The following is a 14,806-nucleotide window of genomic DNA, read 5'->3' on the forward strand; positions in this document are numbered from 1 at the left end:
TAGCACAGTCAGTGTGTTATGAGCTAAATTATATCTTTAGTTGTTAAGATGCCCAATGATGCATCTTGAAGAATGTTCTCAGTGTTTGGGTGATGCTGACAAATCCAAGGATGACAGGGCAGGGGAATTCCAAGCATAACTTTGCAGCACTGGCTCTTTAAACTGTAGTTGTACTCGACTATATTGGCACACAGGTACCTCCACACACAGTATGCTCCTGTGAGAAAAATGAAACAAGTTTGTCTTTTCTCAGAGTAATCATATGCTCTGTCTTTTCCAACTCCTTATTTTTATGTTTGTTTTTGAATTTTCTAAATTGCTCGTACACCTTACATTTTTTGCCCATTTTTCATCTTATTTTTTTTATTGCATGCTACCTTTTTTAAAAACAATAGCTGATATTTCAATCTCTAGTGAGAACCTTATTCTTCATCACTATCTGAGACTATCTCCTGCAGTGCTTCCTGTAACAGAAACTAATTTGAGTGACACCATTTTCAAAGGATATTTTCAAACCAAATCCAGGTGGAGTTGCTGCACTGTACCCATTAGGTGCTGGTGAAGAAAGGCTTGAAGCTTCCTTTGCTCACTGCTGATCCTTGGTATCTCCTATTATGGCCTCCCAGAGCTACCCAGAATCTCTACAGAGCTGTAAATCTACCATCTGACATCTGTTGTCAGAAGGGGTAATATTTGTAAACTAGAAGCTGGAGAGATAACTTGATTCAAACAACAAAGGCCTGGTTTAGCTTTAAAACTATTGATATGTTGATGGACATGTATTTTTTTCACTGAATATTGGCTTGTTCCCCTGTTGGGCAGTTATTCAAATGCAGTCATCTAGAAAGGGGGTGAAGATGTTCAGGAAAAGTGAATAGATCACCATGTTTCTGTTTGTTTACAATAGGATTAAGAGGTGATGTGCCTGAGTGCATCTGTGCATTTTCCATTATGAAAGTGTCAGGTAACAGTCTGGCATCCCACGTATTGAAAAGGATATTTAATTTTCTGTTGTCTTCTACAAATCAATGACAAGAGTATTTGTTATGTTATCTAAAACTGCCACTGTCACATTTGCCTTTTGAATAGTCAATGTTGCGTGGTTTAAATGTCCCCTTATAACAACTACATGGATTATTTTTAAACAGCTTGATGTTAATAAAATAACAAGTAATATTTTAGAGGCGTAGTTTATTTATCTGTGATTTAATTATATAAGCAAAATTGTAGATTCAACTTTTCAGTTTTGCATTATCCAGTTCAGTTATTATCTGTATCTAATTAGTTCAGTACAGAAAAAATTAGTTCAGTGCTGTCCTGGGCTTGGCTGGGACAGGGTTAATTTTCACAAGAAGCTGGGAAGGGGCACAGTGAGACAGCTGACCTGAAGTAGCCGAGGGGATTGATGTTGTTGATACTATATGACATCATGCTCAGTATGTAACTGGGGGATCGTGGCTTGGAAAGGGGCAAAGCATCACGTTTGGGGGGGTGGGGGGGTGTCAGTGACTGCATTGTGCATCACTCGCTTTGTATTATTTGTTATTAGTACTATTGTTATTATTGTTTCTTCTCTCCTTGTGTTGTCCTATTAAACTGTCTTTATCTCAGCCCACGAGGCCTCACCGTTGTCTTCTGATCACCTCCCCATCCCTCCGCCAGGGTGGGTGGGAGAGCAGCTGGGCTTAAACCAGGACAAGTGCACAGTCTTTCATTTTAAACCTTTATGGCTACACTTTTTGGTTTTGAAATATCCTAAGCAAATGTTTAACTGTTAAGAAATAACCATTTTCAATGAGTTGGGGTGGGGGTTTTTTTGTTATTAAACTTTCCCATTGGTCTAAATATGAGGAAAACACAGCCTTGCCAAATGGAAGATTTTAGCAAAATTTACAAAATACCCTTGTTGACACATTGTAGTAATTTTATTTATTTTAAATTTTCTATGACGTCCTGACTTTTAAAACTTTCTTTGAATTTAGATGTACATTGAGTGTTTACTTCAGAGAACTTTAAAGCTGTTGTTAAAATAGTCTTAAAAGTTTCCATAATAGTTTCTCACCATTACAATAGTGTGCAGGTGTGCTAAATTTTAAAGCAGAAAAGCTGTACCGAATTTAATTAGGTCTCACTTTACTGTTGTGTTAGTTAAAATACATTTTAGAACTGTCAGTTGGAATTGGTGGATTTCTGCGAAGACGTTTTTGTGAAGAGCGTTAAAAGCATGCTGTTCATCCAACTGCAGGATCTCTTTCTACACGCTGGGGCTGTGCAATAAACATTCGCTGTGCATTTTTCTGCATATTAGATTTCTGGATCATCCTGTAATCCCACAGACAACGTTGGATGAGTTCATGAGGAAATATGTGAGGTGTCTGGCATTTGTTCCTGCGACACTAAAAATTGTCCTGTTTGTCATAGCATGAGCGTAAAGTAAAAACACACACTCCAGCTTGCCAATATGGGGCTAGTGCTATTTGTTGCTCTTAATGCTGTGTGCTCAGCAGCGTGCTATGCCAGGGCCAGAGAGGATGTTTGTGCACAGATGCATGAGATAAATTGCCAGAGGGTAGACACCTGAGTTTTAAAGGCCTGCTATGGACAATTGCTCACTATTGTATCAAGCGTACATAAAAGATGTTGCATGTATCCTATGTTAAGAAAAGTAACTGCAAAGCTTGAAACATCTTCCTGAAAATTTAATCATCCTGTCTGTCCTATGTAATGTATTAATGCCCACAATGTTGATTTCAACCTGTGTGTTTTCAGATCTCACGTCCTTTAACCTTGTTAGCCAGGTACTGACTGGGCTGGCATCTTCAAAATTGAAGAACAGTTTTCCTGGTTTACCAGCTCTTAATTCTTAATAACTGGACATTACCAAAGTACTAGTTTATCAATAAACTTCTCATAGTCAAATTCGTGTGGAAGGGAGTCAAATTCCTGTTGCATTACCAAACTCAGCATCACCTCTCCATTATGGAAGGAGTTTATAGAAAGCTTTGGGGCTAGGGCTGTATGGAAACTGGGACAGATCTTCCACATTGGACTTCAGAGGTGTGCCTGGGGCAGCGTAGGCAGTCTAACAGGGTTGTAATGCTCTTGCAAGGCAGCAAGCTGTTTCAAAATGCCCTTTTCACACCATCGCCTTCCAAACTGCTTATGGCTGCTATGCGAGTATTCTCATTAGAGAGTAACTTGACTGTATTTGGTACCAAATTCGAGTCCTGATTTATGATGTCAATGCTATAGGCTGATTGCTTGTTAAAGACTAAACACATTTAGTCTGCAGACTCTTCTTTGTTACTATACCAATTTTAGGAGCTACTGAAAAAAATCAGGTCACTTTGCAATAATTTAGAGGTTTACTTCTTATCAGAAGATGGGGATTGTGGGTATTTGGAATTTAAAGTATATGTGAACATTTATTTAAATACTTGGTGTAGTTTTCTTTTCTTTTTGCAAATTTAAAACAAGGTTTGGAAAAGGTTTAGGTTTGCTTTTTTTAAAACAAGGGTTATGTTGCCCTTTGAGTTCCTTTGCTTATTAGATGTTTCTATTTTAATGTAGCACTGTATTTCTTAAAAGGGTGCCGCTGGGATGCAAAACAGCGCAGAGACAATCTGCTTTTCAATTAATAGGGAAAAAATTTTTTTTTCAACATTATTTATATTTCAGCTAACTATAAATTAAGATAGTAGAAGCAACAAATACTGAACTTTTTTTCACTGCTTTGTTCCCTATGGCTCTTTCAGTGAATTTAAATTGAAATTATAAGAATGAAGTTTTCATTCAATCTATTGTTGTACTTTGCAATCGTATTTTAGTGATCATTTTAACAGATCAAGAGCTGAATAAATTTTTATTTTCAATAATTTTTCCTGTGCTATTTTTCACATGCATACACCGTGTTCTATTGCAACTTTGTAATGTCTTCTCTTCCCGTCTCTTCATTTAGAATATCACTAACTATATTTTTCATTAGCATTCTGTAGATTAAATTTCCCTAAAAATAACTTTAATACATGTATCAATTACAAGTGTTTTTTTATTTTAATATAATTATGAATTATATTTGCAGTTTATATAAATATCTTGATAATTTATTTAAATACAAGTTTTTTTTAAATTTAGTTCTCTTTTAAAAAGATTTCTCTATGATAGGAGCTGGCGGGCCTCCTAGTACTGGGTAGTACAAAGGAAAAATATTTAATACAAAGGCAAAGAAAATATAAGTTGTACAAGTTTTTTCACAGAGTTGTCAGATATGTAAAGTTCTGCATTCAGTCTTTTGGAAAGTTTAATTGTTCATTTTTAGGTTAAAGATATTCAGTTATTATCCATATATTTGGGTTTTAATAGCAGTCAAGCAAAATTCCTTTTAAAAATGCAAATCGGGGCAATGGAAGCCTGCAACATACTGCTGAATATTAAGAAGGAATTCTCTAAGTGCTTAACTTTTCCACTGAAAAGTGTTATGCACTATGGCTCTGAAACTGGAAATGACACGAAGTGGGCACAAAATAATGAGGAAAATATAAATTTTGAATTGTTTGTTGTGTTAATAGATATGCTGCCATGGGGATATACTGTTTTTCTCTGAAGACAGAAATTATTAATGGGATGTTATTGCTTTTCTGAATTTGCAAATAAAAAATGCAGCACTGTATTACTGATGTTCTTCCTCCATACTTCTATCAGAGTTAGCTTTGCATTTGGTTTCATAATATTTGTTTAAATGTTTGTGGAACAGCTGTGAAGCTGCAGCTTACAATAGACAAATAGTGAAAGGTGTTTCTATCTTAATAACAACAATAGTCACATTATTGAGAGACTTTTTGTTTCTTCTAGCAGAGGACTAATATTTAGCTGTGGTGGGTTTTTTTGGTTTTGATGGTTTTTTCCTCCCCATGAGTGAGGAAGTTTTCATATCTAGATTGAATAGAGCTGTCGTTCTAGCCTTGCCAAAAGAACAAGAACTCACAAAATAGATCAAAATTAGTCTTTTGCACTTCCAAAGGTACTGCTTAATATAACTGAATGAGGGATGAAAATACGTCAGGACTGTCCCTTAAAGTTTTCTGGAAAGTCTTTTTGTAGACTGGAATTCCATTTTTAATTAACTAGTTACACTGAGTATTTCAGGTTCCTGTATTTTGTTGATTGTCCTCACTGAAATCTAGTTGCTATGGAGTAGATTTAAATGAAAAGGTGGCTTTGTTGTGTAATTTAGTAATTTTGCTAGTCTTTGCCTTAATTATCTTGTAAATGAACTGTTCCTCACTTTTAAGAAATAATCAACTGGCAATGAGATATTGTTTCTTCACAGACCTTTTTTCTACAGGATCTTTGCTATTGATTTAAGTCCCAGTAAACTCACAGTATCCGGGCTGGCTCTAAAAACCTGCTTGTCCTGCCATGGTCTTTAATACATCATCTGTGGCTGTGTGTACATGTTTTGTATGTGTAAATTATAGCTGTCGGACTGTTGATTTTATTTTTCAGTTGGTAGACACCATCAGTTTCCATAGATGCACTGTTACAAACAGATGAATAGGAATGTTTTCAGCTGTGAACACTGTGCTATAGATTCCCTCCTTGTCTTTATTTATCTTTATTTCTCAGTTAGCTCTCTGTGTATACTTCTACACACAACTTTTCTCTTCTTTTGCTGAGTAAGACTCTTTGAGCTTTCTTTAATTCCCAATTAGCTTTTCTCTAGCTAATAATGTCATTAATGCCTAAAATAGTGCTGTATTTCTGAAGGCTGAAATCCTCATGAAGTGAGCAAGTGAAACTCAAGCTCCATACATTTATATAGCTTTTAATGGAAATGTGCTAAGATTTCTTCCAACTGGGCATTTTTAGTCTGAGTGCTTCCTCATCTGAACCATGTGCTAATGTAGGCTGCATGGAAATCAGTGTTACGCCTGAGAAACTGCTTTGTATTGTGTATTAGGCTGCATTTAGTGCCCTGTAACTGCCTCAGCAGGCCACATTTGAGTTTCAGTAGCAAAATATTCAGGAAATGCTTTCACCTCATCCCATTTTTCCTTGTTCCCTTCCTGGGATTTAGACCCCAGGCTGAATCCCCAGAATTCAGCCTTACCTCCCTGCAGTATTACTCCTACCACCCTATGCTACTGAACAAAAAAACCCACCTAAGATCACAGTGAGGAAGCACTCAGTAAAGGAGCAGCAGTGTATCTTTTTGTCCCACTGGTGCAGCAGAAAGGAAAAACAGGGAACATAGTACTGCTTGCTTCCCATTTTGATTCAGACTCCCCTCCTGACTTCACACCTGTCCATCTTCCTGAGAAGCTGAGAAAGGGGAGGTCAGGTGTCACTCAACCAGCTTACAAATCAAGCAGTCTGGGCTCCTGAAAATTAACGTTTCTGGGAAAATGGCAATAAAAATGTCTATAAAAATAAAAATTGCTTTGTATCTCAGTATTGCTTACAAGCTCACAAGTTTGGCTGTTAATCTTTGTATTTATTTCTTTTGGATATACATAGTTCAAGTCAGTATTTATCAGAAGTCTTTCTTGCTATATGCTGCTTGTCTATACTCTCAGAAGTAAAGGGACCATTGTTGAATTACTGCTTTTTACTAAAAGATAAAAGATCATTTTATCAATTTTCCATTATTGAATTCTCTTCTTAATGAAGCCCCACCTAGCAATGAAGAGGACAGTTATTTAAGAGATACCCCCTTTGCATATATTTTTCTGCTTGAAATTTGATAAAATGATCAAGGAAGGATTTTGAAGGTGTTTCTGCAGCTCATTATGAATTCTATGCAATGCAAAGTCTCAACTTTATTTTTGTCTCAGAAGCACACGTCTGATATAAAATTCCCTTTTGGCAAGGAAAAGAGATTTCAGGATTCCACAAATCCAAATTCTTTTGCTTATGGCTATGTCCCAGTTGAAGCGTTAGATTTTCCTTGGAGATATTTCACAACCAGGAACATGATTCGTTCGGCAGGGTATGGTGCACATCAGCTTTCTGTTTAAACTGGTTAATTCTCCAGCAATGCTAAGAAATGTGTTGTTCGGCCTGGCAGTACTAATCCAAAGAGGCATCAAAGGGAAGAACGAGACCCCTGCATTTGGAAGCATGAAGTGTAGAAACTGGTGCAGTGAGATTTGGTTAATCAGTTAAGGTTTTGTTTTTATTAAAAAGCAGAAACTTGAATATTTCAAAATCATATGGTAATGTATAATGTATTTTGGTAATCTCTCATTCCACGATGGGTTTCTTCTTTCTTTTGGAATGCAAGAGGAAAGTAAATCAACTCATTATTTTCAAATAGTCTTACACTTTGTTTTCATTCCTTGTTCAGAAGAATGGGAGGAACAAAATTAAAAGTACTTTGTTCTTTGCACCTACAGCTGACAGCAAATAACAGCAATTAAAAAATCAGTTGTGTGAACTAGCTACTGTTTGTTCATTTAAAAGCAAGAACTGTACTTTTTGTCTAGACCTGAAAAAAACTTGAGTCCTTTAGCCCCATTTTTTTTTCACGTTAAATAGTGGTCAGTGTTAATAAGCAATGAGATTCCTCGACCCACAGACATTATCTCTGTCTACCCTTCCAGGGGTCACAAGCGCAAACTGGATGAAGATGATGCTGCCAGTGAATCCAGTAAAGAATCTAGCAATGAAGATGAGGAAGGAAGCAGTTCTGAAGCGGATGAAATGGCAGCAGCGCTTGAAGCTGAATTGAATGACTTCATGTGACATTCATGCAGAAGACGGAATTTGTAATTATATTTTACTTCTCATAAACAGATTGGACTTCATATGAGTCCCTTATGTCAGTACTCAATGTTTTTCCAAAATGTGTGTGTATATTTTGCAAAGCAACACGAGAGGTGACACATTATTTTACAAAATCGGAAATAGATGTTTTTAAGGTGTTTTACTAAAGGAAAATATACTTTTTTAAACAAAAAAAGTATTAAATGGGACTTGGTGTGCTATGCCAAAGACATGTTAGGAGCTCTGCAGTACCTTCATATACAGGACAGTAATACAAAGATTTGTGATTAAACATACAGCAACTTTTTAAAAATATTGCAGTCTGTGGTTTATGGGTAATGGTCTTCAAAAAAAAGGAGGAGATAAAGGAGATGGAATTGTTTGGGTAGTACAGCAGGAACCTGATGAACTGGTCATCTTTTTCCACAAATAAATGCTATCACATATAAAAGGATTTTTAAAATAAAAAAGAATGATTTATATTTGTATAGAAACAGAGAATGTGATATGCAAGCTTTGTGAACTCTGCACTTGACCCACCTGTCATTTGCCTCTAAGAGAATACATAACGATCAAAACTCATGTTTTTAAGTTACTTTGTGGAATAGTTGGGTTCTTTAGGGACATCGTTTAGATTTTTAACTTTTCTTCTCTGTAACCAGAAATTTAGCACAGCATACTGTGTGATCCTGTACTGCCATAAGAAGCATATTCACCATTCGTGTTGTCTTGGAAAGAACGAGTGCTACTTCAGTCTAGATAGGATTTAATTTCTTTGACAAGAGATCCGATGTAAAGTTTTTGTATATTCTATTTCATATTTGACCCACAAAACAGATTTTCTTTCATTTAATAAAAATTCATTTTGTATGCTTTGTTTCCCTTTCCTGTTCATTTGCTTCCATCAAACACAAGGCACCTTTCCATATTATTTTTCCTTTACTCTGCACAAAAATAATGAAAAATATTAAAAGCAAGTGCAAATTTTTGAGGCAGAGGAGAGAAACACTGGCTCAGAAGATTCCTTTTTCTTTGGTACGTGAACTCTTACATTCTGACATTTTCTCAGGTTCTTTGACTGGCCTCTGAAGGTACCATAAGAATTATTGCTCTGGTATTGAATTTCTGAGGCTAGAACCATGGTTTATTCTCAATTGTTAGCAACTAGAGAAACAAATCCTTTTAAAACATGTTTGCAAAAGAAGACTCAGTAATTCAGATGTCATGATTAAAGGAAGTACTTTCTAGTGCAGAAATACTGAATTTTGCCACTTAGCAGTGAAACAGAATATTTCAATAGAATCTCAGCTGATTTACAGATAACAGGCTAGTTTTCAAAGCTTCATAATTGCAATAAAAGGAAGACTGAGAAAATAGGAGAATCTTTTTAGATTAATACTGATTTTCCACTTCAGAATGCAAGGTCAGCATCCACAAGACAAAAATAGTGGTTCTGTAGGATTAAACTTCCTGGACATTTACACAGGTACCACATAGGTGAAGTCTACGGTGACCTGTCTGCTGTAGCTCTCCATGAAACAAGCAGGATGTCTCCAGGTGAGTTGCATTGTAGAACAGAAGTAAAAGACTAGTGCTTGTAAAATGGTAAGTCAAAATACCACTTTTTTTTCAGCAATTTAAATGCAGCCTCCCCAGCTATCAGAGGATGACTCCTTGCAATTAAATATTAAAATGTCAGGGGTTGTGGGGTACATTTTGTGTTTTCTTAAACCCAGTTGAAATAATTTGAAATAATACCAACTTTTCGGGCCACTGTGATGCTGCGAATGACTTGACAGCAGAGACTCGTTGTGGCTGATGATCTCTGCCAGTCACGCAGCTCTGTGGTAGCATTCAAGCTCTGAATGTAAACACACCAGCGAGCAAAACTGGGTAGGTTGCTGTTAGCTCAGCAATGTTCCAGCTTGCTTCAAGCTGCTAGTTGGATGTGGCGTCCCCGGCACAGCAACTATCTCGTAGTGCTCATGGAGTGATTCCATACATGTAAAGTTTGAGAAGCTTTTTCGTGAGAAAGGCTGTATCCTCTTCCCAGTTTTATTTTATGGCTGATGCTTTTGGTTTAACTGGTGGCATGTGTGACTGGGCAGGAGTCCTAAAAGTGATCAGCACTCCACTGGACTCAATATCATCTGGACTGCTGTGTAAACACCCGGCGAGGGCTCTCCACCAGACTGAGAGCTGCATCCTTCGAGGGGTCTGGTACCTGTGAAGACTACACTGCCCCTAAGGGAGCTGCAAAAGCCTGCAATTGGTACTGCACACCCCGGAAGCAGGCAGCGTGCTGCCCGGATTAAAGCCAAGCAGTTCTCTAACAGCTGTTACGACAGAGACAGTTCTTATTTTGACATTAATTATTCAGGTAGCTGTAACAATTCCTGCTCTCCAATCCTTGGTGGGGGAGGACCTAGTACGGGGGGGTTTGAAAGGCACAAACCCATTGCTTACTGCCAGAGCAACCCAGCAGGCAGCTGGGTAGAAGTAGAAGTAGACTCCTGCTCATTCAAGGAGCTGTATCTAGTAAACTGGTGACTAGCTGCTCTCTCTGTGCGGGCAGGAGAGAGAAACAGAAACTGAAAATTAGTAGATGATAAGTTAAATGCCCTGGCTAACCTACCAGCAAGAAGTCTTTTGATGTATGAAGTTGTCACTCACTCCCACTAACTTACACTTTTCAAGATGCAGGAGCATCCTAGGAAAGGCAACAAGTGTGCTTTGTGAAATGGCTTTTAACTCTATTAAGTGACCCACATCTCTTGACTAGTTGTTTTATCCAGTCTTCTTGACCTACTTCTGTACGTTAGGTAGCTAGCAAGGACTCTGCTGCCAGGAAGGGCACTCTCACAGCGGAAGCAAAGACCGGCTCCCACTGAGGCTGTTGAACTTACTGGGCAGTGCCAGTTTCTGAAGGTGTACCAGGCGTGGAAGTGAGCACAGAAGGGGCGTACAGTGCACCTTGCTGCATTAAGCTTTCTGAGCATGTACAGTCGCTGCTGTCCAGGAAAGACAGCTCCTAAGGTCTGACAGTTGTTTAAGAACAGGTAAGACCAGTCATTTCAATCTAAAGACCATCAGTTTTACTTTTTCCATCTCGATTTGCCCTCAGCAGTTCTTGAGAGAATAAGACATCACAGCTCTGTGTAGGGGATGTAGTGGGACCCGTGATAAAAGCAAAAAGCATCAGGTAGTGGCCAAGCTTTTCCCCCAGCATGCGCTGGGGAGGGGGGAAGATGAGGGAACAGTGTCACTTAGTGCTGAGATGTGAAAAATTCCAAGCATGCAAATACTTCTGCTGTCAGGTTTTGTGCATATGTGGAGTGGGCCCTCGGGTCTTCTCGGTGTTAAATAGTAACGTCCTCTGCAGAGGGTGGAAAGTCTCAAGTTTCCTTCTTGGCACTACTACTTAAAGAATAGGTGACTGTCTTACAAGTGTGAAAATCCACACACACAAACCTGGAGCTGTACCTAAAGATTTCTCAGCTCTGCCTAATTTTACTACAGTGAACATTTCAGTAGATGACAAGTTGGAGAATGAATATATAGCGGTCCTGTTAATGAAGTGAATCTCTTCATGTAGCTGAAAATTCATCATGAGAAGTCTCCCCTAAATTATTAAATCAGGCTTAGCCAAAAGGAAAACATTCGTGAATCGTTTTTAATTAAAAACCAAATCCTTTTTAATTAAAAAACAGAAGCACACATAAAAAAATGGCTGTTTCTGTGATACAAAGTTAAAATAGGAAGAAGGCTGTGCATTATTTGTTTTGCTTCTCTCAGCAGAGCCTCCAAATCCTTTTTCTTTTCCTTGTCCAATTCAAGTTTATGTACACCATGTGGGCCACTCCACACCTCATCTTGTCTAGTCTCTTGTGTTCTTCAGTGACACCTAGCCATTGTGTGCCCAATGCCATCACTGAAGTAACATTTTCCCATCACTGTCTTTATCCAGTAGCTCCCAGTTCTCACTAGCTGCACACAAGCTTTTTATACATTTGTTTTTCCTATCCAATACCACCTTCTGTTGTCATTTCAGAAGTGTTTGAAGCCTAGCACCTGGCACAACCTCCTCTCCCCTCCCTCTCTGAGGAATGGGAGGCAGCAGTATCTGATCCCCCAGGCAGCATCACCTACAGCAGGCTGGTTTGCAGTCACTGCATACCCTAGGCTCTTCCTGTTGACCTGTGTGGGTTTTTTCTGCACTTTCTTTCTAATGAGATCTTCCTTCCTACTCATGCATCATTAATAGTTGTTATTTTATCATATTGTTCTGATTATACCAGACTTTCCCGTTCCCATCTAAAGCATGCCAAAAGAGCATGGAGCTTATGCAGCGCCTCTTCTTGCAATCACATCACCTATCTGATCTCTCCATAAAAATTCCAAAACCAGCACTAGATGTAAGTTTCCTCCCCAAGCACAGCTCCATCAACAGGGTCTTCCTCATCCTGATGTGCTGCTGCTCTCCCAGCTGCCAGCCCAGCAAAAGCTTTGTGTTCCCCAACTGTGAACCCAGCAGATCCAGAGGCAGCTCTCAGGCCACACAGGTAAGGTATAGAATCATAGACTCATAGAATAGTTTGGGCTGGAAGGTCATCTAGTCCAACCCACCTGCAATGAGCAGGGACATCTTCAACTAGATCAGGTTGCTCAGAGCCCCGTCCAACATGACCTTGAATGTTTCCAGGATGTGGCATCTACCACCTCTCTGGGCAACTTGTTCCAGTGTTTCACCACCCTCATCATAAAAAATGGCTTCCTTATATCTAGTCTGAATCTACCCTCTTTTAGTTTAAAACCATTACCCCTTGTCCTATCACAACAGGCCCTGCTAAAAAGTCTGTCCCCATCTTTCTTACAGGCCCCCTTTAAGTACGGAAAGGTAGTCCTGCTCAGGAGCAGCAGGAGGTTGAAGGACCTGGTACTCCACCTGTTGCACACACAGTCATTACCTGAGGTGCTGGAGGCTTCACAAAACCCATCTAGGTAAGTCTCAGTTTCTTCCATGTGGGAAAGTAGCTACCACAGTTGTTTTATGAGTCTTTAACTGTCTTTATTTTATACACCTGAACAATAGTAACAGAGCAGTAACAAATAGCATGGATAAGTGAAACCACTGCCTTTCTGTAGGCTGGGTGTGAGTGCTTCCATGTGGAGGGAGGAATATCTTTCCCCTAGGGAAACCTTATTCCTCAGTGTGGTACAGCTCATAACCATAAATGGAGAAACTCACCTTCACTTCTGGCCTGGGCTCCCATGTAATTCTCTGAGGTGGATCATTCACAGCAGCTGTAAGGTCATTTTCCCTGAGAGCTAGGCTAGCTGCTTTCCTGGGTCTCCACTGCACCCACATGTACCCCTGTGATCTTTCTCCTCCAAGGAAAAAGAAAGACTGAGTCTGTCATCATCGATATATACATATAAACAGAGAAATTCACGGAATCACAGAATGGCTGAAGTGGGAAGGGACCTCTAGAGGTCATCTAGTCCAAACCCCTGCTCAAGCAGGGAGGGCCATGTACAGTTGGTCGCCCAGGACCATGTCTAGTCAGGTTTTGGATGTCTCCAAGGGTGGAGAGTCCACAGCCTGTGCTCAGTCACCCTCACAGTAAAAAGATTTTTTTTTATTTTGAGGGGATGTGCAAGGGGAAAAAGAATGAGCACAAGGAGCATGATTGCTGTTGCGTATGTCATACAAGCCCTTTAACTACTCCATGCTGCCATAAGGCAGGTGTGGTCCTCACTTTTGGGTTTCTCCAAGAGCTGAAACTTTTTGATGAATGATTGCCAGAGGCCTGTTTTCTTCCAAGTCTAATACTAGCCACTGTACTGGAGAATTCCCTACCACATGTTAAGGAGAGTGTGGATTTTAATACGTATGTGATGGTTTTTTGAGCCACTTGAGATTTTCGTATGGGAACAAGGTTTGAGAAGGATACCAAGCACTCGGAATGCAGGATTGCTAGAACTGTGGAGAAACAGATATGAGCTAAAAGCCAAGGCCCTATTTTGCACAACCTCTGTTTCTGGTACAGCCAGTTATCCCTTCCGCACTTCTTTGTCACTTTTCTCGTTTTGCTGAAGGAACAGAGATGACCTGTGGTCTAATCCCAAGCCATGATGGAGTTGCTCGTGTACCCTAACCCCAGAGCACTAAGATCATTTACTTGGCAAGATGGGGGCTGATTTTGACACAGATTCTGTAGAGTGTGCACTGAGCAGAGGACAGGTTTGATGCGTTTGCATTACTCTGCATTGCTGACATGCACTGGCACTTTTTAACCCTTCTGGAGTTCTCTCACCTCTGCAGGTCTCATGCCCACAGAGCCGGTGCTGCCACATTAATAAAGCCAAGCTACCTGCATGAGGCAGAGCTCCCTTGGCAGAGGATGTTTCCCCTGTGATGAATTCTTTGTTCTTTACACCCTCTGTCCTAATTCTGTTTCCTGACAAGACAAGGAGTCATATCTGGTAGATATAAGCATGTATGGCACTTCTAGATATCTCTGTCCCAAGAAGCAGCTAGACTGATTTAGCCATTGGGTAGGTTTAGAGGCACTTCAGAGGTTAAGCAGATACTAACCTGTAACACCAGAGGTAGGAAAAGTGCATTTTGCTGCCATACCTATGGGATAGACAGCTGTTTCCACAGCTTGCTATGTGCTGCCCTCTTCCACTAAGCTGTGCTCTGTGAATCAGTGTGCTTGACAGGAGACTGGGAAGGGGAATGGAGCCAGGCCTTCCTCCCAAGTCACCACTGCTCTCTTCCTGAGCCAAACTCTTGCCAGAGTTGGCAGACAGTAACCACATTGCAAAGCCATGTAGGTTTAACAGGCAATGACAAAACATCCATACCCTTTTCTAAGTTTGCTGTGGGATATGAGCAATGCAGATGTTGCCTCTCTGCCCCTTCCCCATCTGTGTCCTGGTTTAACCAGGATAGGGTTAAGTTTCCCCAGCAGTGGGGGGGAGCTCTAGCCGGGTTATTCAGATACCATGGGGATGTCACATCCTGGCAGGTCACATT

At 39.7% G+C, this 14,806-nt stretch overlaps 1 protein-coding gene across 2 annotated transcripts in view; it reads left to right on the forward strand.

The window, feature by feature from the left end:
• The window catches only part of CTDP1 (CTD phosphatase subunit 1), a 116,554-nt gene extending 107,920 nt beyond the window's left edge, over nucleotides 1-8,634 (forward strand). For both annotated transcript variants that reach the window (XM_074829788.1, XM_074829777.1), the window contains one exon: nucleotides 7,602-8,634. In XM_074829788.1, the coding sequence (XP_074685889.1) occupies nucleotides 7,602-7,743 (142 nt within the window). In that variant the 3' untranslated portion in view covers nucleotides 7,744-8,634. The remainder of the gene's footprint in view (nucleotides 1-7,601) is intronic.
• Nucleotides 8,635-14,806: the final 6,172 nt, after the last annotated feature.

The sequence above is a fragment of the Strix aluco genome, chromosome 1 (assembly GCF_031877795.1).
Source record: "Strix aluco isolate bStrAlu1 chromosome 1, bStrAlu1.hap1, whole genome shotgun sequence".
In the NCBI taxonomy this organism is placed as follows: Eukaryota; Metazoa; Chordata; class Aves; order Strigiformes; family Strigidae; genus Strix; species Strix aluco.